Genomic DNA, 27998 nt, shown 5'->3' on the forward strand with positions numbered 1-27998 from the left:
AACCACACACATACACACACTTACAGCAGAGTAAAGTTAAAAATAGCCATTGAAGAATTCAGTCGAAAAATACCACAGAAATCACTGAGCATTTGGCAATTCTCTCCCCTGAAGTCCTTGGCATCCCGAGGCAACCAAAGCCCAGGCTTCGAGTCCAGCCAGGGCGTATTTGACAGGGGTTTCTGCATTTAGAAGTTCTCGGAGCTGATGCTCTGGCTCTCCTCGTGCAGCTGGGACACTGTGGTGTCCCCGGGCGAAGCCACGTTTAAGTACCCGATCTCAGAAGGCTGCGAAGGAGACAAGCAAAAGGAGGACTCCTGGCTTGCAGCCCCTCCTTCGGGCCCGGCGTCTCGCGCGGCCCTCAGGGTGCTGAGGGAGTCTGGCAGTTCCCGGGGCGGGAAGCTGAAAAAGAGACGTCCTCGCTTAAGCCGTTCTGCAAACCGTGTCCCTCGTCTGCCACCTGTGCAGCCTCCTCCCCGCAGCCCCGCGGGGCTACGGGGACGCGTTTCACTTGAGCTAAAGCTCAGCGGCTTCCTCGGGTGTCCCCATGTCCCCCCCAGCGCACTGTGACTGGGGACACTGTCCCAAGTAGAGCCCAGGGCTGCAGCCTCCTCTTTGCCCTGGCGGGTTCGGCTCCCTCCGGCCAGTTCTGGGCCGTGTGCTGGAGCTCCTGGCTCCAGTGGAGGCTGACGGGGCACTCAGAGACTCCCTGGCCCCGGCACCCACCACTCAGGGGACTTTCTGACCATCCCATTTGCTTCCACAGCATCTATTTAACACTCTTTCCTGCAACTTGACAAATAAAAATACCCTTGGAGGTGAAAAAGGGCAGAGCAGGATGCTTTGACAGACGCGATGCCCTGCATTACCCTTGCCACAAGCAGACAGGAACTCCCCGTCTTCTCCTTTTACCCCACAGTACCTGATACAGGGAGATGGCAACATCTTACTCTGTAGTTGGCGTTCGGGGAAGTTAACACTCTTCAAGTCCTACAACAAGAAACAGGGACTTTCAAAGGAGCAGGTGCATGTCACACCCTGAATTTCCACGCACAACCTTTGGACTTCAAAGTGCCCCCAAGGTCCACAGAGCTATTAATAATAGATTTGTCCTTTGGGTCTGAATCTGGACTGAAAAATAAGCCCAAAGCAGCCCAGGTCAAACAAACAGAAAAAAATAAATGAACACATGAAACAACTGCTTCTACCCAGCCCTGAACAGTTCGGTGTTTCATTTGTAACTGCTCATCTCATCTCGGGCACCTCAGCTGTAGCAACAGCCCCCAGGTCCTCACTTGGGGCAGACACCAACTCCTGCACCCTGCCTGCGGGGCAGCGGCGCCGCGGGCCGCGTCTCACCTCGGTGCCGGGTGCGGGGCCGCTCCTGGGCGCGCGCGGCGAGGCCGGCGCGGGGCCGCAGAGCTGCACTTTGCTCTCGTGAAGCCGCACGCTCTCCTCGTCCAGGATCTTCACTCTGAGCACATCACACAGGGTGCAAGTTATTGCCTGTCAAGCCACACTGGCCTTTTGAAACACCTCCCACAGAACAAGGATTTATGCAGGGACAGAGGGAGGCACAAAACTGGAGGAAGTATGGGGAGAGGCAGGGTCCCAGGGCATCCCATCCACCCTGGACAGCAGGAAGTGGCTACCTGCTCTGGAGGGTGGCAATCGTAGACTTGCTGCTCCAAGGGGTGTCCTCCTGGTCAGAGATCTTCTGCAGGAGCCGCCTTCTTTCCTGGAGCAGTTTTTCATTCTCTGCAGTGATCTGGGCAATCAGCACCTTCCCCTGAGCGCAAATGCAGAAAGACAGAAGCACTAGCAGCTATATTTCACTCTGCTCTAGCCGCTGAATTTTACATTGCTTTACCCAAAGGGTCACCACCAAAAACATCAGATCATTTGACATCAACATGCCCTGGAAAAAGATTTCTGAATCATCTCCTAGCAGTGACGTTTCTCAAATGAGAGAGCTTGAGCAGTTTCTGAATGGGATGCGAAGACACAAACGGCCACAAGGGCCAAGAAGTCCCTTATGGCTCCAGATGTTTCAAATATTGTCACAACGACAGAAGCCTTTGACCCTTTCAAGGAGGTTTTTAAGAAAAGTGGTTGTTATATGGCCAGCTCTAAACATTGCAGACTGCTGCCTTGTACCTAAAAGGAATTTTAAAGGGCTCAATCCTTTAAAAAGGAATTTAAAAAGGCTAAAATGAATTTTTGCCAGAAGGAATCTTCCTGCAGACGTGCTGCAGGCAGGTGCCCATCTTCCCCTCTGGGAGAAGCCCTGTAGTATTCCCGTTATATCTCTTCTCACCTTCTCTACCTGGAGCTTTGACTCGCTGAGCTCACTTTCAAGCTGCTTGATTTTACTGTCCCTTTGTTTCACCTCGTGGATAAACGTCTCTTTCGCTCGACGGATCTTGTCTTTGTGGCGGAGCTGCATTTCGTTGTATTTCCTGAGGAGGCACAAGCACCAGGCCAGAAAATGCCTTTGTGTTCAGGGAAACAGACCCAAGGCATTCCCAAAACTGACTCCCAGCTTTACAAATCCTTTGACCTGTATTTATTTACTGCTTCAGGTTAACATACAAATAACAGGCTGCTATAAAAGCCAGCAGTACACTCACAAAAACATGTGGGAAAGGGCCATGGAGCTAAAGCTGGAACAGCTCAATCAACCAGCCAAGAAAAACAGCAGCAAATGCCTCAGACCCTCACCCATCCCCACCTTGCTACTGGTGCAGCCCTTCAAATCAAAGGTTTTTTGCAGGCACAGCAAAGCATTCGGGTTCCTAAGAAGGGTCCTGAACAGCAAGGCTAACAGAGAAGGTCTCAATGCTTACTACTTCAGCATTGCTTATAGTGGCAGTACTTTGGGGTTAAACATTTGTCTCTACTGAGATTTGTGACCATCATTCTTTTCCTCAAATACGCCTCATTTAGGCAGGAAAGAAAAGCTCTCATTTATTTTTCATTCTGAGAGAGCTGGGACAGAGGGGAAAAGTCACATCCAGAAAGAAGCCGCCTTTACCAAAATTAGGAATATTTGCAAGTTTGTTTGAAACTTGTGAGAAGGAAAAGCTGCAAGCTATCCTGCTCCAGAAGAGATCAAAAGAGCGTGGGGGAGAAATGAACAGTTGCACGAGGCAGCTCTGCAGAGAGCAGATCTTAGATAGCAGCACCCATATGCCTGACACCTCCCCTCCTTCTCTGCACCAGCATCAGCTGCCACGGAGGATCTGCCGTGGTAGCAGACGTGTGATACAGAGCATGACTGAACACAGAGGTGTCAGGTTCAGGCAGATCCCCCAGTGCTGGATGTCCTGACCTGGTGAGACAGGAAAGCCCAGGGAATCATCAGCTCCAGCATCACCTCTGGGAACACAAAGAGCAACTCCTGAATAGCTTTTGTTCCCCCAGATCTCCTGCTGCTTCAGTTACTACCTGACATACAGATCCTTTTGGTTCAGGAGCCGGACTCCTTCCTCATAAAGGGCTTTGTTTTCCTCCTTCAGCAGGGAAAGTTGCTCTGAAAGCTTCTGGTTCTCCTTGTGACACTGGAGATGCTGAAAAAAACACAACATTTTTATTTGCCTGGGTGTTCTCTGTAGGGGCTCCAGAGCTCCTTCCAGGCTGTTCTCCAAAGCTTCTCTGCTGTAAATCCTGGTGTTCCTCACTACAGACAATATCCATCTACTCCCCTCGCCAGTATGTTCTTGCTAAGGCCACTGCTCCCCATAAAATTGGAGGATTGTGAATTTCTGTGCTGCTGGGGGCACAGGCTTCAGCAGGGCAGACAGAGGTAACGCGTCCTTGCAGAGCGTCGATTGCTGAAATTCTCCTGCAAAAAGCTCTGTGCTCTGCAAGAAAAGGGGGCAAACGCTTCCCCTTTCCCTCCTCGCCCTTTTAGGCCTCCTCCCTGCCCCAGGAAACCTAGTAAAGATGGGACGACGCTCTTCTAGAGCTCCTGTTTGAACACCTGGGCTCAGCATCTGGCAGGTTTTGATGCCACCAATTCCCAGGCACAGATTTCACACTGGAATGTCCTATTTCCCAGCACAAACTGCTCCTTAGAGCTCATTGCTCTGCTCTGGCCGGGGAGCACTCACCTCGCTCGAGCCCGTTTTCCTCTCATCTTCCAGGACGTGCAGAGTCTTGGCCTGCAGCTCCACACGCATCTTGGCCAGCGATGCCTCCGTCTCCCGCGAGTGCCGCAGCTGCTGCCGCAGCTCCTCCACCTGCTGCTCCAGGAGCTTCCTAAGGGCACGATGGGGTGACAGTGAGACACTGGGACACGGAGGCCACACCAGGACCTGCCACCAGGAGATGGAGGGTGGCTCCTGTGAGGCTGTGTGTTAGCACAGGGGATGAGACAGTCAGACAAGCTCGGCCTGACTCTCTTGGGGGTGGCTGCACAGCAGGGTAAAGCAGTGGTCCAAAATCAGCCTCCCGCGCGGCAGCTTTGGCACTACAAAAAAAACACTACCCGCTGGACACCCCAGCACTATGTCAAATGCTGCATGCTGGACCCGGTGACATCAATCCTCGGGTGCCACCAAAGGGCACCGCCGGCATCTCTGGGGAAAACCATCACCACCCCAAATCACAATGCTGGCAGGAGGGGTCACGTACCCGCTGAGCCAGGTGAAGCCTCCAAAAAAATCATTTAGATCTTACAAAAAGAGGATCCTGTGGGGTTCCGCCCCTGGTCTCCACAGTGTCACAGCATGGCCCTTTTGCAGGGACAAAGGAGGGGTGTGGGGGCATAGCCAGTGGCGCAGGGACTCCTTCAGCCCACCCAAGAGCTATGGGAGGCAGCTGGCAGGTTGGCACGGAGGCATTTGCAGACATGCACCTTCCCTCTAGACGTGCCACCGCCCGTGCCCAGCTCTAGGTACCTCTTCAGACACTCCTCGTGCAGCTCTTGCTGCACTCGAGCTTCATTTTCTCGGGCCTCTTTCAATTCCTCCTCCAGCAGTTTCTTGTCCGAAACACGGGCCTCTGCCAGAAGGAGCTGGTGTTGTGATTCCTTCAGCTTCTGCTGGAGCTTCGAGATCTTGGATCAAAATGGGACACTGATTAAGCCTTCTGAATTCATAAGCCAGTATTTGAGTCAAAGAAGTCATGGGAAGGAAAGATTTGCTTACTTCTGTTCAGGAGTACTTATTTCTGCATGTCTTTGCATCAAAGTCCATTAAAAGTATAATCTATCTAGTGACTGCCCAATTTCAGACCAGATACCGTATCACGAACGAGCAACAGCCCTTTTTACACTTAATGTGGTCCTGGACACTTCAGATTCAGTGTCACTCCAGTGCCTGGTGCAGGGATGCGGCAGAAGCCCTGCCACAGAGCACACAAGGTTTTGTAATTCATCAGTTGCTATAACAGTGAGAATATGACCCAGGCTGCCTGAACCAGCCCAGCTACCAATATACTCCACAGACACTGAATTTTAAATACAAGAATTGAGACATCGTATTTGCAACCTGCTGTATTAATTATGTTCCTGCTAATAACAGACATGCTTCCCAAAACATCTAGCCCACCTCCCACAACATCTCAGACTAGCAAAACACACCTCAGCTGCATGTACCTGCTACTTAACTTACTCCAGGTTGATGAGTTACCTTTTTTTGTGCTTCGGATACTTTGGACTTCTCCTGGGAAAGTTTCTCTTGCAGACTGCTCTGCAGTGCATCAGCCTGGGAGCTCTTCAAGAGCTCTCGCTCCAGCTCTTTGACCTTCTGCTGGCTCTTTTCCCACTGTGCTGAGAGAGAGGAGCATGTTTCAGTCGTGTCCAGAAGCTTCGCGCGGGCTTGCTTCAGCTCAGCTTTGACCTGCGTTTGAAAGAAGAAATCAAGCTCACACCTTAACAGACAGCATCTAAAGTCTCTCAATCAGGAAAAGGGCAATGGCATTCATAGAATGACAGAACCACAGAATGCCCAAGGTTGGAAGGGACCTCTAGGGATCATCTAGTCCTCTAGTCCTGCACACTCAGGGTCACCTAGAGCACGTGGCACAGGACTGCGTCCAAGCGGGTTTGAAGATCTCCAGAGAAGGAGACTCCACAACCTCTCTGGGCAGCCTGTTCCAGTGCTCTGGCACCCTCACTGGGAAGAAATTTTTCCTTAAGTTCCTGTGGAACTTTTGGTGTTTCAGTTTGTGGCCATTTCCTCTACTTCTGTCGGTGGCCACCAGTGAAAAGAGGCCAGCCTCATCCTCCTCACTGCCTCCCTTGAGGTGCTCCTGGACACTGCTCAGGTCCCCTCTCAGCCTTCTCTTCTCCAGCTGAACAGGCCCAGCTCCCTCAGCCTCTCCTCATAGGGCAGATGTTCCAGGCCCCTGATCATCCTCGTAGCCCTGCGCTGGACTCTCTCCAGCAGCTCCACATCCCTCTTGTCCTGTGGAGCCCAGAACTGGACACAATACTCCAGATGCGGCCTCACCAGGGCTGAGTAGAGGGGCAGGATCACCTCCCTCGACCTGCTGGAGACGCTCTCCTTAATGCAGCCCAGGATCCCCTTGGTCTTCTTGGCCACGAGGGCACACTGCTGCCTCATGATTCTATGATTTTATGAAAATAATTGGAAACACTGCGGGGACAGTGAGATATTAACGGACTCAAAGTCACCAGTGCTGACGAGAGCGCAAATGAGCCCAAGCCTGTGAAATCAGCACCTCAGACCTCCTACAGCTCGTAAAATGAAGGGCTGCTCTCCTCAAGCTACATCCTATCTGCTCTGTTCCTACCTTGGTGCATTCCTGCTGGAGCAAGAAGTTTTGTTTTTGCAAGTCAACATTTTTCTCCCGTTCATATTTAAGCTCCCTCTCAGCTGAGCTGCACAGGTTCTGAACACGACGCAGATCCTGTCGCAGTTGCTGCATCTTTTCCTCCTGTTGCTGGAATCGCTCTTCAGACAGACTCTGCAGGAAAGGGGAAACAACAAAGGTGATGGGAAAATTATCTTCAAGAAAGGGTAAAGTTTGGTAATTAGGAGGGATTAATGAGGACAGCCAAAGTACAGTGGTAGGATTAACAGAGAGTAAGAGGGGCACAGTCAGGCAAACGCTTCTCCTGGTTCCCACTTGAGCAGCTCTGTCTGCTCTGCCTTGTCCATCCCCTTGGAAGAACTCACAGAACTGCTGAGGTCAAGGATGAAGACATAATAACGTGGATCAGGAAACAAATCCCCGTTAAAACTATCATGGCAAGTAAAAGCAAAACAAAGTAGGTTGCTTTCAGCTCAGGCCCATTCCTGAGCCGGCTCCTGGCCACACTTGGAGTCTCGGGACAGTCTTGCTAAGGCACTGAGCACGGGTGGCACGTCCAGCTACACCTCCCGAGGGCAGCAGGGACAGGCACGATGCCACGGCAGCCCGGCCGCCGTCACAGGGTCACTGACTTTAGTCCTGGCTGTCCCAGGTCCCTCCAGACACAATCCAGCAGCACGTCGGTCCCCCCGCACCTGCGGGCAGGCTCCCATCTTCTGCATCAGGATCCTGATCCTGCCTCTCGGCATCGCCTGGAGCCCTCTGCCGATCCCTCACCTTGCACCTGCACCATCTGCTTCTGAGACCAAATGAAATCCAAGACCGAGCTTTTCTTCTCAGAATAAACACCCAGCTGGGATGAGGGTTGTGGATCCAACACCGTGGGATGTGGCAGTATCATCTGTCTTGAAGAGACCAGTCAGGGATGTTTTCCCTCCCGCTTCCATCGGGATTCCTTGCAGCATTCCCTCTACACCTTCTATCTTGCTTTGGCAGACATTATACTTTTCCATGCAGATTTGCTGCTTCTTAGCATTATTGTGGTTTTGATCCACTTTCTATTCCCACTCCCGTCTGCAGGTCATCCTGTCCTCTCTTCCAAACTCCTGCATTTAATTCTTGCTCCCAATATCCCAGCCTTGCATAACTCCACGATTTCTTCCTCCTTTGGCAGGGGTAGCTGCTCCTCTCCTTTTTTAAACATCACCAGGTAAGGCAGACAAACGACTTGCATTTAAAACACAGCTAAATGAAGTGGCATCAAAAGTGGACCTTGCCTGCCACCTGCCAGAGCAACAGGAGAACAGTGTGACAAGGACACGGGGCTGTGGCAAAACCCAGCTGCCCGGGAGCTGCTACTGCAGGGCAGCAGATAAGCAGGAGCAAAGGAGTGGAACTGCTTCTGCCTACAGCAAGCAGGAGACCATTACGGGAATAGCAAGCCCCTTTTTTTCACTCACACTCCAAAAAAAAAGGAGAAAGGGTTCCAAAAGATTTAAAACATGAGTATGTTAAGATCAGATGACCTCCACAGGTTGCCTCTATTTTGTGCTTCTGCGACTATAAAGCTAATTTCTTTCATGTGCACTAAGGGAGTCAGAACTATTCAGTTTACTCAGGTTCCCACAGTGGAAAGTGGTTTCTATGCCTAGAAACATGACAAAAGGAACCAATATCATTGCTCAAACACTTTCCCCAGAGAAATCAGCCGGCTTCTCATCTCTCTCAGCACGCTAATACTACAGCACTGCAAGCACTGGCTTCCAGGCCACTTTTTAGTTAGGTTTTGCCACCAAATTAGTGGAAAAAAAACCTGCAGATGAGGCTGCCCATACCTGTTTAATGCTCCCATCTAAACTGCCTGCAGAACTCTGAGGTAAGAGAAACTTGTTCTCTCTATGGGCCATGCCTTGCTTCCTTCTCAAAGCTTCTTCATCCACGCTGTCACAGCGCTCCCACGCAGCCGTCGTTTCGTGTTTCAGCTGGGCAATTTCTTCCAGTAACGACTGTTTGTCTTCATTGCTCTCCTTGAGCTGCTTTTCTAGCTCCTCCCTCTTCTTGTTGCTTTCTAGTAATTCAGAACTTAAAGGAGAAACAGTAAAGGAGACAGATAACTACATATCCACGGGAAACCACTCTCTGAAGGGGACACTTGGAATGTGGGAGTTCCAGGGAAATGCTCAGAGCAGCACTGAGGCTCTCTGGAAGCCTCAAAGGGCTGTAATCCTGAGTCTAGCTGTACTGGGCAAGGGTCGGTTTTCCCTGCACAGTGATCCACAAAAAAACGTGGAGGCCACGAGGGCCAGGTTCTGGTCACAAGGAGCACATACACCATGCCTTGCTGCACGGACGGGCAGGCTCAGGTCAGGGCCAGCCCTTATAACCCAACCGACCTGTCTTAGCAGGGTTTTGCTTTATCCCATTCCCTAATTACCCAGGTAATTGAGAGCTGACTGGAACTACATGAGGTTAAATCCAGAGTTTTACTTACTAATGAAAGTCTAAGCACAGATGGTCTAACTTCAAATTTCCACTGACCACTGACAAAGGGGAGTGGGGGGACCTACAATCCCACCTCTGCTGACATCTGTCCTTAAAGGACAACTGAAATCCATAGGGGGATGTATATGAGCAGCTGCTGGTAGCAGGCAGCTGTTCTTCATTACCAAAGAGCCCCACAACAGGAGCAGTTTGGGGACCACGTGAGTGAAAACACAATGTAACCCCAAGAGAAAAAAACAGCCTCCCAAATGATGATGCTTTTATGCAGTTAAGAATCTGGAGCAAAGGGGTTTATTTCTGACTGCTCATTATCTGACTAAGGGAAATGCTTATTTGCCAGAACCTCAATGGAGCCCTGATTAATTGATGCTACAGAATTGCACACAAAGCAGCCATCCCTGTTCCTGCCAGAAGCAGCACCATGAGGAATTTTAAAAGGCTGGACAATTAGCAAAGAGAAGGTGCAGAAAATACCAAAGGCCTCGTTAAGGTTTACCAGAGCAGTTCTTGTTCAGCCCTCAAGTTTTGGATCCGTTCTTCCAAAAATACTACTTTAGCCATCAGCTCTTCACAAGCCTTTTCATCAGTAGTTAAATCTTCGTGTTTCTGCTCGAGTTTGCTAATTTGTTCATGTTCTTGTAGTTCAGAGACCTGTAAGGTCAGAAAACACCATGACTTTGATTTTCTTTGGTCCCATGGAAATCTTTTGAGCAGTGTAATGCAATGTGGGGGCTCCAGCAAGAAAAGGCTTGTGATTCTGTAGCTAAATCATCATGGATCTTCACCCAGATATTTACATGCAAGTCCCGCACTGGAATTAGCTGCATGTAAACAATCATCAAATTGGATTTCTTTACAGGATTTTATTCTTCTGCTGCCTGTCTCTAGTTCCCAGCACTTCATATCATGTGTCCTATCTCTTTGCAACATCAGGAAGTCTCAGAAAAACACGAGGGGTTTGTGGTATGGAATCAGCTGTCTCATGCAGAGTATCCTCCTCCCAAGTGAACGCGTTGGCCTGTTCAGTCTTTCTGATACAGAGCTGAAGTCTCTCAAATGAAGAAAGGGCTGGGGATGAAACACACCCAAACACTTTGGAGGGATGGCTGTTGTCCCCTGTCAACTTCACCTAATGCTGTAACAACCCAGCAAGAGTAAACACAGAACCTCAGACAAGAAGATCATAAAGAAAGGAAGGAAAGGAAGCCCATAATACAAGGAAAATAAAAAGGATGGGGAACGAGGGGAGGAAGAGCCTACAGGAATTCCCAGAGTGGACCAGAAGCAGAATGTACCTAGTTTGACATCCTCCTGCTAAACAGCCGTGAAACTAAATCCTTCACAAGGAGATGCTGTTAAATCTACCAAACCCTACTGATGATGATAATTGTAGCATTGCTTCCATTCCTAAAGCATTTGGCTTTTAATCCATAGCTTGTCCTGGTGTATTACATTCCTAAGGATTTAATTCCAATTTTTAGCCACACCAGGATGCATTCCAATCTTTGAGCAACATGTACAAGTGGCTGCTGTCTGCATCAGACTCTGGAATGACAGTGATTTCTGTGCATTTCTCACCTCTGTATCTAACAAAGCATTATCTTTTTGTAGCTTCTCATGGGATACATTAACCACATCCCTGTTTGCTGATGTTCTTTGGAGACTCTGGAAGTCACTAGAATGGCTTGCAAGCTCTGATTTTGAGTCAGGCAATTCCTGGTGGGGAAACAACGGGAATTAGTGGATGTAAGGTACCTCTCACTACAAGTTAAGAAGAGCTTTCCCCACTTAGATGTCCAAAAGTGTCTTAGAAGCAAGAATAAAGTTCCAGCAATTGCAAAGAGCTCTTTGAATACTCATGCCATACTCATAAGCCACTATTACAACGCACAAGAAAGAAAATACTGCCAAAGTTACCAGCCCATTCTATGTTTTGCGCATTCTGACAAACACAACAACGAACAACCTCTATTTTTGAGCTCCAAGTGTCATGATTTTACACCAAGCTAAACTCCAATAATTTGTTGGTAAATGATTTGCCACCACCCAGCTGCTCTAGGAAGAGGGAAGGAGCTTGATTCAGGAATCCTAGAAAAGCAGGCAAAACTCTCTATTTTAAAGACCATTTCTGCTGTCCCGTCTAACACAGACTGCTGGATCTCATCCTGTGAACCCCTCGACAGCAAAACAGGCTTCTCTGCAGCCTAAGCAAAACTACCAGCCAATTGCTGAGGTCTGAATCACAACCAAATTTACAGAGATATAAGATGATCTTGATTAAAAGATCCCTGGAATACAAGTAGCCTGAACTATTGCGAAGCAAAAGTTAGAGAGACGTCTGCTCTCTCATCATCCCCAAAACAGACTATTTATTTTTGTACGTGCATTTTAACCTGCTCTTTGGCAAAGCCAGGCCGTGTCCTCAGCTTTTGCAACGGAGTTTGTTGTCTAACAGCAATGAACAGTCCTCCTCTAGAGGACACTGTTCCTCCACCAAGACCCCAGCATATGCACGGCCGTGCCAAAATACCACGACTTTTGCTTATATTCCCAGAAATTATGTGACTCAAAGTTAGTTTAAGGCCTATCACAGTGGATTTTCTTTTCTTTTTTTTTTAATAGATGCCACCCTCTCTTCACCCATCAGTCTCACGTTCCTCTAAACTATCTGATCCAGGCAGTTTTCAGCCCAGGCAGGCATCTTTCCTGCTATGTCTGTGCCAGTCCTCATGCAATTTCCCTCCTCTAGAAGACTGTAGCAGCAACAAGTCTCCTAGCAGAGATAAACTTGCCCAAACTTTATCCAGCATTTAAATGGCTTCAAGTAAAGTGGACCTTAAGCAAAGGCATGCAGTGAAAAGCAGCACCAGGACCCTCAGCAAAGCCACTCACAGAGACTTCTCACCCTTGGGTGACAGCAAAAAGCCCAGTGACACTGTAAGGAGGCAGCTGAGGATGTTTCGTGTGCAGCCACATAAGCAACTGCCTCGTGGTGGGAATCTCATTGCAGGAGCTATATACAAGCCCTCCCAGGAGGACAGGGCCGTAAGAAAAATTCCTCGCTTCCCAAACTAGGAAACACAGGACGTTGTTCTTGGAAGAACAGCATCGTTCCATCTCTGGTACACACAGAACTGCATGGTACCTTCTTTTCAGCCTTCAGGTCTTCTCGTAACAGTTCAAGTTCGGATGCAAGTTGTTTTCTCCGTTCTCTCCGCTCTCCCAGCTGATTTCCCAACTTTTCTATCTTTTCCTGACAGCTTTCCAGCATCTGGAACAAGCAAGATGAAGAGTCACTTCTATGGTATCAGTTACACTAGTAAAATAGGAACAAATAGGCTGGAAAAACGTTTCTCCAAGTTGCCAATGAGATTCATGCACCTTCAGCTCAGGGCTGGGTGGGCACCTTTGAAGGCCTGAAGCCTTCACCTGACCCAAGATACAGGGACGAGCTCAAGTTCTCTCTCACCAGCCTCGAGTTCTGTCTTCTCCCTCAAAGGAAACCTGACGGATGCAGCCGTCTGGCTGACGGGTGCCACAAACAGCAAAACCAACCCCCAACACCTGGGAATCAGCCTTGTGGCCAGCATACCTAGACCACGCTTCACTGGACGCTCTAAACAAGAGCTAAGCAGAACTCCAGGTCTCTACACTCCCTCCACAAGGAGTAAATTTAATCCTCTACACGTGTAAACCCTTCACCCTTGCAACAGAGTCAATATGTCCCTTGGCTTGCACAGCTGAAAGCAAGACAAGATTGTAAGAGTATTTACAGAGTTATCACAGAGATATTTGCACATTAGCTGCTTTCCTCCAGAGAAGGACGTCCACCTGCCCTGAGCTGACAGGCTACAAACTCTCAGAAGAAAGATTGATTTTTTTTTCCCACCCATTTCTAAACAAATTATTAATTGCCCAAGGAAATCCTCTTACCTCTCGCATTTCTTGTGCTCCATCGGTCAACGCTTGCTCTTCTCCACTCGTCCCAGTTTTGTTCTTCTGCACTTCGAGTAATTCCATCTCTAAACTTGTCATCTTAACATACACAAACCACAAGTAAAAACAAACCAAAACGCATAGCTACGACTAAACTCGCTCTTTGAGCAGCTCTTACAGAACCAGCCCCAAGTTTGGGAGCGAGGGGGAGGAGGGATGTGGACAGGCGCCAAGCTAGCTGCAGCTCAGACCTTTCATCCTGCAAACAAGTCCAAGGCCAAGTAGGAAAACGAAGGGACTCGGGTCCAAAAAAGGAGCTCTGGAAGGACTTTGAAAGTCAACCGTGACCCACAACTAAAATTTAAAGACCTCCTGCATGACTAAATGATAGTTTGGGAGCTCAAAAAGACTTCGGAGCTGTTGGATAGGACCGTAAAATAACTTATGGTTATTTCTCCGTGCTGCTCTCCCACGCGGCGCAGCCGAGGACCCTGCCGTGGCTGTGCAGGGGCCTCCCGGATTTCTAGCACGGGCCACTCGCCCTCCCACCCCCTCACAGTGCCAGGCAGCCCCGGTGCATCCCGGCACGTCCTGGCAGCCGCCCGCAGGCTCGTCCCGAGCCCCTGGAGCACCCGGGGAGGCTGCAGCTCCCTCCTGCAAAGCTCTGGATTCCAGCCCGCAACGCGCTGGCCTGCTCCGCGCGCCGCTCGGCAGGCACAAGGAGATGGGCTGCTGGGCTCCCCGTGTCCAAGGATAAAAGCAGAACTCGGAGCTTCGCTGCACTCCGACGCTGCCCCTCTGCCCGAGGAGCTTTACAGGATGGTGGAGATATTCAGAGGATATTTTTCATTCTTTTCTGACAGGAGCGCAAAGCCAAAGAATTGTGACGTTTCTGCAAATCCCAGGCCGCATTAAGTGATTTCTACAGAGAAGGCAAAGCCCCAAGGGGGAGCTTTGCTCTCACTGACAGGCTTCAGACACAGGATGATCCTGTGGAGACTCCCAGCACAGAACGATCTCGAGCGTGCAGGGAGGCTGATGTGAAGTTTTCTACAAGAGACACTGTTATTGAGGCAGGTATTAAAAGAAGATCTTTTCAGAATCACAAGCTTCCTACTTTGAGCCTTTAGTGCAAGGGCAAGATTGCTCAGGCGGGGTGAAGCACCCAGGCCCCTTCCAGAAGGGCTGGAGAGTTAATCCAGTGATAGCTTGGAGGTTCAAAAACATTTTGGACCTGTTGGAAGCAATCTCCAAAGCAAAATAATCTCCATTCCTATTAAAACCAAAAAACTTTTCATCAGCAAACTGATGCCCAGCCACGTCATTCCATCATTCTGCAGTTTTTCCCTCTGAGCCACTAACTTCAGCATTCAAAGCGAGCAGGCGCATCTCCCACAACAAGAGAACAACACTGGCATTGTACCCTGGTGTCCTCGTTCTGTGTCACCGGCCTAATGGGTCAGGCTTTGCGTAGGCAGGGCAGAACGGAACGGCCTTCCAAGCCTCCCTCGCGTGGGACCGCCTGGCAAGCGCCCAGGAGAGCCGCTTTCCCAGGGCTCCAACGCACCTGCCTTCACGTGGCTCTTCCCCCGCTGTATCCCAGACTCCTAAAATCCAGCCGGAGACGCGGTGCAGCTCTGCAGCCCTCCGTCCAGGCAGAGCCTGCATCCTGGTGAGCACTCATCCGCCTCCTCCTCCTCCCTGGGACCTGCCTCTCCTCCGCCGTCCCGCGTGCCGCTTTCCCGTGCCCGGCAACGCGCAGCCTCCCTGGCTGCCAGGCTCACGCCGGCCAGAAACGTCTCGCGGCTCCTTGGTGCTCCTCGCAGCAGCCTTCCCAGGGCTCTGCTGGACAACGGCCCCAGCACAGGAAGGACTTCTCCAAACTGGAAACGCGTTTTGCTTCATTTGCAGGGGAAGGATTTTCTCCTCTCTATTCCAGGGAGAAGAGGGAAAACGTTTTAACGTGGAGCTGAACAAAACTTTGGTTTAAACAAAAGCACAGTTGCAGTGAACAGACTTTACAGCATTTCCACCGTGGCCAGAGCCTCTCAGGCACTTGACTATCTACATCCCTCGATGGGGTTCTAAGAATGCAAGATGCTTCTCACAAAGCTGCTTCGAGAGAGATGGAGAGTTCCTAATCAAACCAAGACTAAAGACCACTCTGACAAAGCAGCATTAGGCTGAAAAGCTTCAACAGAAGCCCAGTCCCTCCTGAAAGTGTGAGGGGAGACGGATCTACAAGACTTGCAAGGAAGCCTCTAACATCTCCAGAGCTATAAACAACACTGTTTGGTCTTGGCAGTTTCCCACAGGTTTTCTGATGGTCACATGTGAATGAGGGAACCTGTGGAAATAACCAAGACTTCATCTTGGTTCACTTCAAATAACCATCAATCTCCAAAAGCCAAAGGATCTCCTCAACGGCCCGGCCTATCAGCAGGAAAAGATGCAGTTTGCCCTGGGTGGAAGGTACCCAAGACCGAGTTAGAAACAGTTCAGTTAAAAAAACTCTAGTAAAATCACTTCTTGGTCAAGACTGAGCAGAGCTTCTCCTGATAAATATCTCCACATCGTAGCTCTCCAGAAAGCTGTATCCAGCCATGCCCATGCCATTCAACATCAGCTGCAGCAAGGGATAACAAGTGGGGAGGAAAAAAAACCTTCCCGTCCCCTCAAATTTGGTATCTTCAGGCAGGGCTGCCCACAGGCAGTGAAGAGTCCATGCACCCAGAGCTGCCTCGCTGTTTGTCCCAAGGTGCTGGCAGGTCCCCGAGATGCTGCGCTGGGGGGACATGACAAGTGCAATCTTTTGTCACCAGAGCACTTAAACAGAGATCTTCCCTGAGATCAAGGAGCACTTCTGTCCCACAGTGACCTTTTTCAACTGTAGGACTCGCAGAGAGAGGGGCTAGGGATTGAAAGCAAGGCCTGGCCTTCCTACCAGAGATGAGGCAAAATTCACAGGCTTCAGGAAAAAAAAAAAAAAAAAAAAAAAGACTCTTGCAGGTAACTGTGCCTCTGCTTCGAGCCCCAAACAGACCCAGGGCTGGAACTTGCTCTTCAGTAGGCAGCACAGGTAGCAGAAACCACTACCCGAGGTGGTAAAGTACTTGCAGGAAAACCGACGGCGAGGTCTGCGAGGAGCACTGGTGCTATCCAGGACAGCCTCCGAGGGGAGCAAAGGGCTTCCGCGCCTGGCAAGCTGCAAGAGGCTCAGAAGAAACAGCTCCAGAGAAAAACATGGTGCAATTCCACATGGGAACCACTGAGCCAAGAGACCGAAGGGCATGTGGCCCACGCACACAGCCTGTTGCCTGATCTCACTCTTGTAGAGGCAGGAGTAAACTTGTTAGCAGTGCCCAAACAGCCAAGGGTGAACACGAAGGTTGGCAAAGACAACGCTGCCGCAATCACGCGGGGATCTGCGCTCCCAAGGAAGTGCCATCTATAGATTGTGAACTTCCTCCTTTTCCCCTTCTTTTCTCAAACCAGCAGATTTTGTTAGTTGTATTTCTGATCAAACTAAACAAAGCAGTGTGCAGCTTTAGGCCAAATGTCATTTTATTTTAACAGTCAACAAACGGACAGCAAAAAAAGCTGTAATTAAACAAACCCAAACAGTGTTTCTTCCATCTCTTACTTACTTTCTGGTGAAGTTCTTCCACCTCACCCTCAAAGTGCTCCTTCTCCTGCTTGGTTTGGATCTGTGCATCTCCTAGAAGAAATTCCAGTTCTTCATTGCGCTCAGCCAAACCCTCGTGCTTCTGCTCCAGTTTTTGCAGCTTGTAAAGGAGCTGTGAATTCCTGCCCTCGACGTTTTCAGTCACCTCCTGGCACCTATGCAAAGACCAACATCACATCACTGAGGCTCTGGCAGTGGCAAGAAAAGTTGGAAAATAATGCTTTCATCTGCCACGAAAGCCCAACACCTCTTCTTTTAGACAAAAAAAACATGGAGAAAGTGCCAGAAAACATGCAGCAGGAAAGTCTGCATTACTGACACCAAGGGCTAGGCACCCACTTGGAACTTTATCACCTCCAAACTTTCTGACTGGGGAGCAAACGAACAAGGGTGGTAGCAGAATATTAACAATCCAACACTTCAATGCACTCTGTAAGCCAGAATACCCATGCCCAGAGAGGCAGACAAACCACTAAAAGAGACAATAGATGAAGAAGGATTTTCATGGCAGTCACCTTTTATGAGGTATTTCGCTATCCTGGTATCTGTCATCTTGATCCAAGCCAGCATGGCCTGGAACACAGTCTCCTTCAACCCTCCCTTCATCCTTTGTGCCCTGTGTCTAAAGAGAAAATAAAAATTTAGCACATAGTTAAGATGGAAATCTTAAGACAAGGTCATTCCAAAGCTACTCAAGGCTCAAATTCATGGGACAACTGAAAACATGAGCTGCATCAAGCAACACCATCTACATTAGATAATCCACTGCCCGTAGGAGCAAAGCCTTCCAAACCCCATGAAAATGATGAAGGCATTAATGTGCACTGAATATTAGTGTATTCTCCAAGTCCCAAATGAATCCTACATTCCAGCTGCACAGGGTGCACTTGCACATAAGTTGAAAGAAAAATATTGGCATTTCTGCACTGGAAATTGTTGCCTGAAATGCAGAATGGGGACTCCATGCTCAATTAGTTTTCCAGAATGGCAAATAAAAGGCCCTTGAAAATACCTGCAGGGAGCACACTGCAACTTCATCAGCCTCATTTGGTGCAGGGAATGGAAGTCCTTGTTTCTCACTCTTTTGATACTCGCAGATCTCCTCTTTGAGCTGTTCCACCTTTGAAATAAAAACAGTTCCACGTATTTTTGGCAGTATTTTGTATTTTCTGTCTTGCAGAATTAAGATTCTCATTGAACTTGCCATGGATGAACTGCAGATTTACTAATATTAACTACTCAAGCTGAGGAGAGCACATGGCTGCTACAGGTATGTGGCCTCAGACTTTTTCAAGAGGTAGAGAGCAATAAGAGGGGGAATGAACACTGCAAAGGGTAGGCTATTTTTCCTTATTTCTGTTCCCAATCGTTTACATGTTACACATCTCTTCCCCAGGGGGATCGAGCACAGAGGGGAAGTCAGACCACAACCACTATTTCTTAGACCACCTTTAAATCCTATCCTTAAACTGAGGGGGTCAATATGTAATAGCAGGTAACTATGCAACTCAGTCACTTATTCAGTCGGACACTCACTCACAGCTACGTGGTCAGAGCAGTAGCTGGGAGGCCACCCCAGCCATTTACCCAGTGTCACACTGGTGCACCAGTAGCTTCTGGAGAGGTGTTAGTCCCTCAGAAAGTGTTTAATTTCACAAGGTGTAGATTATAATCCTGCAGTCCTCATGTGCAAACAGCAGCAACCGCTTTCTCAAATGCGCTCTGAGCTTTACAAGCTGTGATTGATCCTCATCTGTGCCCATGGCCTTTTCAGCAGACTTTTTGTGTCCTGAACGGAGCACATTTGGCAGGTTCAACAGCACTGCTAGTCTCTGGAGCAACTGGTCCTTGGGAAAATGCCACTTTTCCTCTCTTCAGCCTGTTGCTTTCTGGTAACTCTATCTCCCCCCACACCCAAAAGCACCTACTGAGCCCCTTCATGCAGCTTCCATGGGCCCTTACAGCTCGAGGACACAAAATCCTGCACACTGAGACTCAGAACTCAAACTGGCAGGACATGAGGCAGGGACGAGTTCGGATTCTCCCAGAAACCATCAAATCATGGCCAACTGACCAGCCAGCTCCTCGTGCTCCCCCACAAAATTAAGATGTTTCTATCACTGAGCAAATCAAAACGGCCATATAAAAAAGCAAAAAAAAAAAAAAAAAACAAGGCTGACATATCTCAAAATATGGGCATAAATCAAGAATTGTAAAACAGAGCTCACCTGGAGCACAAAGAGCAGAAACAAGAGGAAATACAGAGGCAGGGGAGGTCGAAGAACAGGGCTGAGCATCAGGAGCCACCCCAGGACTATCGGCTACCCGAGGAGAGCAGTCCCGAGGGGGTGCAGACTCACCAGATCCAGGAAAGCTTTTCTTTCCAAGTCCAGGGTTTGAACTCGGGCTCGCAGGGCCAGAATTTCCTTGTCCAACCTGCTGTTTTGCTCCATGGCCTTCTGCAGCTCAGTGCTATCTGGACAGAGGACACACGGACATCTGACTGGTTGCTCTGGCACCAGTTTGTCCCTTAGCTCCTGTCAAGCTCGGGGGAGGCCATCACAGAAACAGTTTCTGGAACTGCGCTGCACTACGGAGGCTCGCTGCAGTTATTCCAGGGAGTGAGGCTACCTCTAACCTCACAAAGAACTCAGACACTTAGATACAGGTTTCACAAACAACCAGAATAAGTTTATAAAACATTTAAAGCATGACTCTAAAATCCCTCCTTTCAGAAATTTCACCCAGCATCCAAGATCCCTGTGAAACCACTGCAAAGCAGGCAATCCGAAACCGTGCCGCTGTGAGACCTGTTTTCTTACTAGAGAACAAACATGGTTTAATTTGTGCTGTGACAAACTGGTCCCCCAGGCACCTGTCACATGAGTTCAGTGTTGGAGGTCACGCTGAAGTGCGAATTCCCCTGAACACCCATGCACCCATGTTTGCTGCGTTCCCAAATCAACCTCCAAACAGAACCAGCAATGTGGACAGAGCTGATGTGAGCAAGCAAAACATGCCTGAGATCCAAACAGTTTGGCATTTTTTTCCTTTTCAGCATAAATTTTGTCAAGGGAAAGACAAACACACTGACTTCCTTTGTCCCAAAGCCATGCTTTTCAATGGCGATTTTGACACTGGATTTTCAGTTTTGTGATTTAAAATGAAAGTCAAGGACTTCATTCAGCTGAAGAGCCCATTCATCACTACAGAAAGTCCTGATCAAATTACGGATGTGCTTTGCCAGTAAATAACATCACCAAGTGCCATAACAGATGCATGACTTACCACTCTCTCTCTGCTCGTTCCCTCCTTCTTCCCAGCTCTCAGGCATTTGCAGGGCTGACCACACAGCAGAACATAAAAGAACAGACACAGTTGTGCTGTGACAGTCTATTTGCATGTTTCTCTACACGAAACTCAGCAGTGTTTTTTACGCACTTCTTTGCTACTAATTGAGTTGAAAGAAAAATTAGAGACCCAGATAATTAGCCCATTGCACAGGATTTAAACATGTGTAATTGCCATCAACGAACACCCAAGAATTGGGTGCTCAGGAGGAGTATTATATTTTCCCTTCGATGCAAGCAAGCAGTCACAAGGCAGCAGAGAACCAACGCACACTGATTAAGCGGAGTTTATTACAGATCAAAGATGGCATTTAGTTTTCTATAAGAAAACCTATCAATTTACACAGCAGTTGGCTCTGATTTCACAGGGAGAAGGCATGCAGCTCCACCTCATGAGGGAAGTCACTAACATTGTAACACTAATCCTTCACATCAATACCCCCAGCAGCATAAAACACAAAGGCAAACCAAGCCCTGAACCCCATACTCACAGTTTGGAAAGCCTCATAATTTGATATATGAAGATTTTTTGAAAAACAACAAAACAAAACACGACCTGGTGGTCTCCACACAGCTCCCAAGCAGGCTGGGATGCGCTCTGAGCCCGTCTGTGGTGTGGGGCAGCGGTGCCGCCGGGAGGCTGTGACACAAACGCTTGCTCCGTGCCCACGAACGCACGCACACCAATCAATGCACAAAGTTGATCTGGGCTCCGCAGTTATTTCCCAGCCTCTGATTAAAAAGCTGTGAACGACAGTGGTGGAGGCTGCCTAGAAGGTTTAGTGACTAGTCCGAGGGCTGTGCATAAGATGCAGGATGGGTATCACAAATAACACTCAAGTGTGACCAAGGGGGTGCCAGACTCCTTAAGTGAGTTGTTTGCTGCACAGCAGTGTGGGCAGGAGCACGTTTCCCCAGCACATCCTGCTGCTCTCCACTGCAACTCTGCACCGCAGATTGGAGGACTATTTGATACAACAGGCATCTCCAAAGCACAGTGGTTTGCTGGGGGAATCTCCTACAGGAGCCAGCAGTGAAGCATCTCGCTTTAGGGGTGGGAGCTCTTCTGTGACTTATCACCACAATAGCGAATTTTTCATGAATAAGATCTGTTTAGAAAAACTGCCTTGAGAAAGGGTTCATATTCTTGTCCAAGATGGGCTTTGAGGTGCAGGACACCTGCAATTCTCACCTAAGTGCAGGCAAAAGTCTTGTCTGAAAAACAGGCTTGAAAAATCAGGCTAATAACTTGGAGCAACAAGAGAAGCTGTTACCTTTTTCGCTCTGCTCCTTTCTTTGTGCACCCAGCTCACCTGTCAGCCTCTGGATCTCCTCGTGGGCCATGTGCAGCCTCTGTGTGGCCTCATCCAGATCTTGTTCAGCTCTTGCGCGCAGCGCTTGCTCCCTTTCCAGCTCGGCCCTGCAAGACTGACACACGAGTGCTTGATGTTCCACAGGAAACAAGACAATGTGGATGCAGCCGGGCCCCCTGCATCACTCCTGACACGCTGGAAGGGGAGCTGAGGGCGCTGCCGAGGCAGCAGACAGGCAGGTCAGCCCATTCCCACCACGGACACATGCTGGAGCGCACCCTGGCAGGTGTGGAACAGCCACAGTTGTTCCTCTGTTTTCCCCTCTCTGAGACAATGCTGTTAATTAAGGTGCATTTCCAAACAGATTTGAAGGCCAGAAGGGATAATTACAGGCAGCACCCAGTCCAGAGAGAAAAAAAATACACATGGTTTCCCAAGCTGAAGGCTTCGCCACACCCTGTGACAGTTTACTCTAAAGGTAGGTCTGCATTTGCGGTCTCACAGTTGCTGCAAGAGGTAGCTCCGAGCCTGCCTGGCAGTGCCAACCTCCTCCTCTTCCAGTCGGCACTTGCTCCTGAAGTGCTGGAGTCAGAGGCTTCACCTGCTGACCCGAGGTTCTGCAGAAAAGTCATTTCAGCTTATATAACAAAAGCTATTTCTCACCTCCATGACTTCAACCCACTCTACCTCCTTGTGGCTATAATTAAAGGCAGATGAGTGCCTACAAGCCGGTCCTGACCCAAAGTTAGTAAGATGTAGCCCTGGCTCTCTGACAATTAACTCCTGAAGCACCGGGCTGACTTGGCTGCACAGCCTGCAGTTCAGAGCTGCCTCGCACCCCACCAGCTAAAAGCAAACAAGAAAACCTCACAGCAAGCTCAAGAACAGACACGACTTAAAACGATAGCAAGGTGTCATATCATAAGCAAGAAAAACGTAAAAATGTATTACCTTATTCTCTGTCTCTTTATTATACTGCATGGATTCACGCCATTGTTTGAGTTCATCTTCTAAGGTCTGATGAATGTGATGAAACTCATCCTTGCATGGAAAGAGATTTTAACAAACCAGCACCATCGAAAAACACGCTGCCACCTATTGCTGGACACCTCTGTGTAGCATTTTCAGTTTTAACACACCTTGATTAACAAGAAGCTATTACCATGCATTATATTTAAAGAGTGATCCCAAATCTCCATGAAATTCCCTCAGCTACCTATTACACCAGCACTGTGGATTTGCCAGGAGGTTGGGGGTCATTAAGATTTCGCAACATTTTGCAGAGAGGTGAAATGTGCTTGTACATGCCCGGCTGCTCTTCCAGACATTAAACAGCACTTTTTTTTTTCATATAAATACCAGAGGCAACTACAATACGATGCATCTTTGAATCCTGGCTTTCTGCATTAGTGAGGATACATCAAAAATCAATTATGTTTGAGCAGCCTAGCTAAAAGCTACATTCACTTCTTTAGCAGACAGGAAAGTATTTGAATCCTAAGTATAAAAACAAAGCAACTATATAATTCATCTGAATATAAAAAAAAGATTACACGTTCCACTTAACAAAGTAACAAGAGCAATTAAACTTTTGACCTTTAACAGTGCTGTGACTCTAATGATTCTGTAAAACAAGGGTACTAACCAAAAGAATTGAGTGCTTCATCATCAGGGGCCATATATTACCAACATGGAAATAAATGACCTCACTAGGAGAAAGACACTCATGTATTAAGGAAACTGCTTGGAAAAAAAAATCTTTTTTTCAAAAAATCTTTTGGAAAAAAAAGACATCTGTTGAAAAGCCCTCTCTTTTGGGTCCCACACAATACAAGCAAGGGGAGTGACTCCACTGAACTGTCACCAAGTATTCGTGCTCCCCACAAACTCTGCCCTTCGTTTCTGGTCAGACGGTGCCATGTGGCTGGTTTGCTGGAAGGAAGGTCACCCTAACTGAGGACATTGGTCACAAATTGCCTCTCCAACGTGCTGCAGCTCCTGCCCCTCTGTCATTTCTTAGTTTTCTTCACCTCAGCTTTGGACCACAAAAAGTCTCAGCAGGATGATCTTCTGTAACCTGCCAGCTAATTAAGTCTTGCTGTGAGATGTATCCACTGAACTCAGTTTCTAATCAGAGCAATGTTTAAAACTTCAATTCTCTAGTTCAGCAGCTGGACAGCAAGTAAAGAGTTTTAATCCCATCTTAAGGACTAAGGAGAATTTTTCTTAAATTATGATTTTGAAGAGAACTCACTGCTCCAGTATTTAGCTGTCAGGAACAGCTGGATTAACAAAAAGTGAATACTAGCCAGTGAAGATCTTCAGAACTAGGTTATATTACATACTCTTCAAAGTTCTCTCCATTAAAAACTATCTCATTAATTATTCCACTGCAAGATGTGGAAGCAAAGTAAGTGTAAATACACAAGTGTATAAATAATACAGAAATGGAGTTAGCATGAGGAATCTACGACACTCTCAAAGACAGGAGAAATATTTTTAATTACTGCCTACCCAGGCAGCCTCAGCAGCTAAAAGAGGGGGTACCTGAAGCTGTGCTGAGCACAGGCCGTCCACGTAGCTCTGGGAATTCAGCTTCTGATCTGCAATCTCCAGTTTCTCCAGCAGCGTGGCTCTCTCTACCAGTAAATAAGCGAGCTGTTCACTGGTGTTACTGAGAGCTATGTCAGACAAGCCTTCCTGCTCCAGCATCTCCTCAGCCTCCTTCAGCTGGGCTTCTGCAAGACAAAATTTGCTGAGTAAATGAACAAATGAAGCCAGGTTGCTTGCAGGTCTGTATCCCTGATCCTCTTTTAACACTCCCCACTACTGCCAATTCTTCACCATGTGAAGCTTCAAGACTGAATGGCTCTTAAAGCAAATAAACCACGATGGCATTTGCAAGAGAAGCTGATATTTGCTTACAGCTGGGCACTGTTGTGTTTATGGCCACAGCTGGCTCTGTCACACTTAAAAGGAGTATCCGACCATGTTTATACTCCTCCAGGTATGTTGTTTCTCAAAGCCAGGGAGAAAAACAATTCCTAATATTTCCTATTTGTTTGGAATTCTATTTTGCGCAGTGCTGAGGATCACTTGTAACAAATCTGTTATTTAAAAAAAGCCTCCTGTTTGCACGGTTGACAACTTAAATGCTGGGAGAACACAAGTGTTCTAGTGCAACAAAACAGGAATCAAGGGCAGTTGTGGTTTTTGTACGGAGAAACAAGGGACAGTCCTACTCTTTTACCATTTAAAGAGCTGAAGTTAAGCAAAGAGTCCTCATGCTCTTACAGAGGATACGTACGTTTGCTCCACGCTTCCCTGCTCCAGATTTAATGGAGGACCCAGTGCAATCCTAAGCCTAAGGCTCAAATCAATCGCATGTTTCCACTCTGCATTCTGCAGCCAGCTCTGTCCAGCCCTAGGGATGGAAAACACCCTGCGGTTTCCTGCTTGCCTTCACCTTTGATTATAAATTGCAGTTCGTTCAATGGAGAGGTCAAATATGGCCAACTTGCAGCATCCCTGCGCGAAAAGGAGCCGAGTGTTTCATTTTGCAGTTCAAGAACAGCTAGCCACATGCCCCTAATGCATTAAGAGGAGCCCACAGGTAACAGGGTCTGGACATTTTTTGCTAAAGAGGGAGAAAAGTTTGGGGTGATAAGGGGAGTTTGCAGTACACAGCACAGGTTACCCACTTGTAAAAAAGAATTACGCTGGTTTTTTTAAAGGAACACCTTCCCCATCACATCCAACATGACCTACTTGAGAAAAGCAACAAAACTGTATGAACAATATTGCTGTTTGCAAGCACCAGCTACGCCACAGACTTTGTATCTGCAAAGGCATCGTGCCAGGAAGGTCCCCTCCCTTACTTAAGGAAACAAGGAGTTCCCAGGCACCACGATGGAAGTGCATTGCTTCATACAGCAGCACTACAGCGTTAGCTTGGGTTAGGACTGTCTTTCTAAGCTGTCTTAGCTTATCTTAGCTTTCTAAGCTGCCATAAACAGCACTGTATTTTACTACTGCTACCTTTGGTTTTATAAAAGCTGCTGGTAATGCAGCGTGCAAGTTATCGATCTGCCCTCAAAAAACACCGAGGCTACGGGATGAGAACCATTGAAAACGGATTATGAACTGCCTCGAGGAAAGGAAAAATGTCAGTGTGGGCAGAGGTACCAAACGAGGTAGAGCTATGATCAATGGCTCAACATAAAACCAGCAGTGGATGGTCTCTGCAGACAGCACAAGCTACGCCAGAGCTTTCCTGGTGTAAAATCCTTTCATTTCTGTTACAAACTAAAAGCCTAGCATACATCCATGTGAGCGGACACAACCATTTTGCTGCACCAAAGTGGGCTACCGTCCTTCAGTCGATCTGCAGCAACTCTCTGGGCCTCTTCCACACCAGCAGAGGTTTAAACTTGGCTTTTTATCATCAAAAACAGTAGGTCACACTGCTCGTCACAATCCTAGCCGAAGCAGAACTTGTTCCATCTGAGCTGCTTGGGAATAATGAGCCCACTCAGCACCAAGTCCTGGCCCATAAAACTTTCTTGTATTTACCCTAGTCTTTACAGTGTTTTTTAGACTTTATTTGCTTCCCCATCAATTCCCAGCTGCGACTACCCTTCTCTGCAAGCAAGATCAAGACAGATCCTGCACTCCGACGTCGGGCTGCAGCTCTGTGCCAGAGATGGCCCATGGTTTTTGGCAGAGGAAGGAGAACCAATGTTCAGAGACCATGAAATAACCCAGCTGGGTCACAGCCTGTCCAGGGCCAAGGACATCCAGGCACTCTGAGCAATCACATAAGGAGAACTTGAGGATCCACTTCAGGGTCAGCAGTGACTTCAGAAGGAAAGGTTGATGCACACGGATACAGCCAAAAGGCCAGGAGAAACTGCTGTGGCTCCAGGATCCAGGACATGTCTGCTCCAGAGATATCTCTGATCTCTCTGCCATGCAGCTGCATCAGACACCAGCCAAGAAAACACAGCCTTATATCTCCCCCAAGGAAGTTGCACATGTGTCGGGAAGAAGACAAACCTTCATTCCTGGAAGAAGGAAACTCCAGTCCCTCCGCCAGCCCCACTGCCTGGCTCTCCTGACATGTACAGGCAGGAGAGCCCAGATAGAAGCCAACCCCACAGTGACATACTGGCACGAATACCTAGTTTGCTATTAGGAACCCACCGATGTGAGGTCGGTTTCATGGATCTGTGTTCCAATTTCAGCACTAATCCTTGCTCATAAACTATCAAAAAACGTTAAAATACTGATGTGAGCAGAGCCACCACGCAAATAAACGCAAACCCAACTTTCATTACGTTTTTGTCATTCGTCTGCCACCTCGTGGGGAAAATGAGAAAAGACACAGAAATGCAGGAATAAAATTCGCTACCACTACCCAGTGCCATCAGTTTCCCATCAGCTCCTCGCTAGCCTCCAGGCCTAAATTTACCCTGGAGAAGGTGAAATTGTTTGCAATAAGCTTTGCTTTGGTGTTCTTAGACCATGGGGAGACTAAGTATAAAAGAAAACACTGTGGCCCCTTGCAAAACAAATCAACCCAGTACTTGTTAACGCATCTGCTGGGCCTGTGCTTTGGAGGAGAGGATTACCCCGCTGAAGCTGCAGCTGCGCCAGCTCGAGCCGGAGCTGCTCGTTTTCCATCTCACACTCGGCGCTGAGGGCATCTTGCTCCTCTGTCAAGTCACGGACGTGACCCACGTAGCTTTCCACCTGGGAAGAGAGAAAACACACAGCCGAGCGGGTTCACAGTGGATCTGCCAGCAAGCTGATGGGGGGGCAGCTCCCAACCCCACCTCTTCCATGCATTTATGGGGCAAACCCGGGTATTTTAGGAACTCTCCCTCATTGCACCTTCCTGAGGTATATTTTGGGAGGGCTGAAGTCCAAACGTGACTGAGGTTCCGTTTCACATCTGCCTGTTTTTCCTGCCCTCCTCTCTTTTTCCAGCGCACAGGTGTGAACACAGGGAGCCGGTGCGAAGCCGCCTGGGGCGGAGCGGGGGCTGCCCGGGATGGGATGGGAGCGGGGTGTGAGGGGCCCTTACTTCGCGCATCTCCTCGGCGCGGCGCCGCTCGAGGTGGCCGAGGCGGCGGGCGGCGGCGCGGAGCCGGGCCTCGCTGCGCCGCAGCAGCCGCCACGCCAGGCCCAGCTGCTGCTCCGCGGGGGCGGCGGGGTCGGCGCCCTCCGCCTCCAGCCAGCGCCTCACGTCGTCCTCAGCCGCCGCCTGAGGGGGACACGGAGACGCGCCGTGAGGCGGGAAGATCCAGCCGGGACCGGCCCGCTCCGGACCGAACCCGCCCCGCGGCGGCACCCACCGGCGCGGCCACAGCCGCCATGGGCCGCGGGCCCCGCCCCCGCGGCGTCATGGCAACGGCGAGGCGCCTCGCTGAT

At 48.8% G+C, this 27998-nt stretch overlaps 1 protein-coding gene across 1 annotated transcript; it reads right to left on the reverse strand.

The window, feature by feature from the left end:
• Positions 1–188: 188 nt before the first annotated feature.
• CCDC30 (coiled-coil domain containing 30) lies at positions 189–27973 on the reverse strand. The gene is made up of 25 exons (XM_088529485.1): positions 27923–27973; positions 27652–27831; positions 27197–27317; positions 24114–24304; positions 22518–22607; positions 21528–21681; positions 19264–19379; positions 17916–18023; positions 17419–17525; positions 16866–17058; positions 13216–13317; positions 12428–12553; positions 10861–10998; positions 9779–9933; positions 8616–8862; positions 6760–6933; positions 5634–5843; positions 4902–5059; positions 4113–4260; positions 3448–3569; positions 2318–2459; positions 1653–1789; positions 1360–1474; positions 923–990; positions 189–402 (listed from the first exon to the last, which is right to left on the reverse strand). The coding sequence occupies exons 1-25, from the start codon at positions 27971–27973 to the stop codon at positions 189–191; spliced, it is 3567 nt and encodes a 1188-aa protein (XP_088385611.1).
• Between the last annotated feature and the right edge of the window lie 25 nt (positions 27974–27998).

This window comes from Tinamus guttatus, unplaced genomic scaffold, assembly GCF_059628265.1.
Source record: "Tinamus guttatus ecotype Peru unplaced genomic scaffold, ASM5962826v1 Tinamus_guttatus_pri_ptg000332l, whole genome shotgun sequence".
Classification (NCBI taxonomy): domain Eukaryota; kingdom Metazoa; phylum Chordata; class Aves; order Tinamiformes; family Tinamidae; genus Tinamus; species Tinamus guttatus.

Excerpts from the sequence above, each read along its gene's own strand:
- CCDC30 (XM_088529485.1), bottom strand. The coding sequence starts at position 27,973 with ATGACGCCGCGGGGGCGGGGCCCGCGGCCCATGGCGGCTGTGGCCGCG. Across the intron at positions 1,790-2,317 it reads CAAAGCTCCAGGTAGAGAAG|GGGAAGGTGCTGATTGCCCA; the intron begins GTGAGAAGAGAT and ends ATTTGCGCTCAG. Across the intron at positions 403-922 it reads TTGCCATCTCCCTGTATCAG|CTTCCCGCCCCGGGAACTGC; the intron begins GTACTGTGGGGT and ends TCTCTTTTTCAG.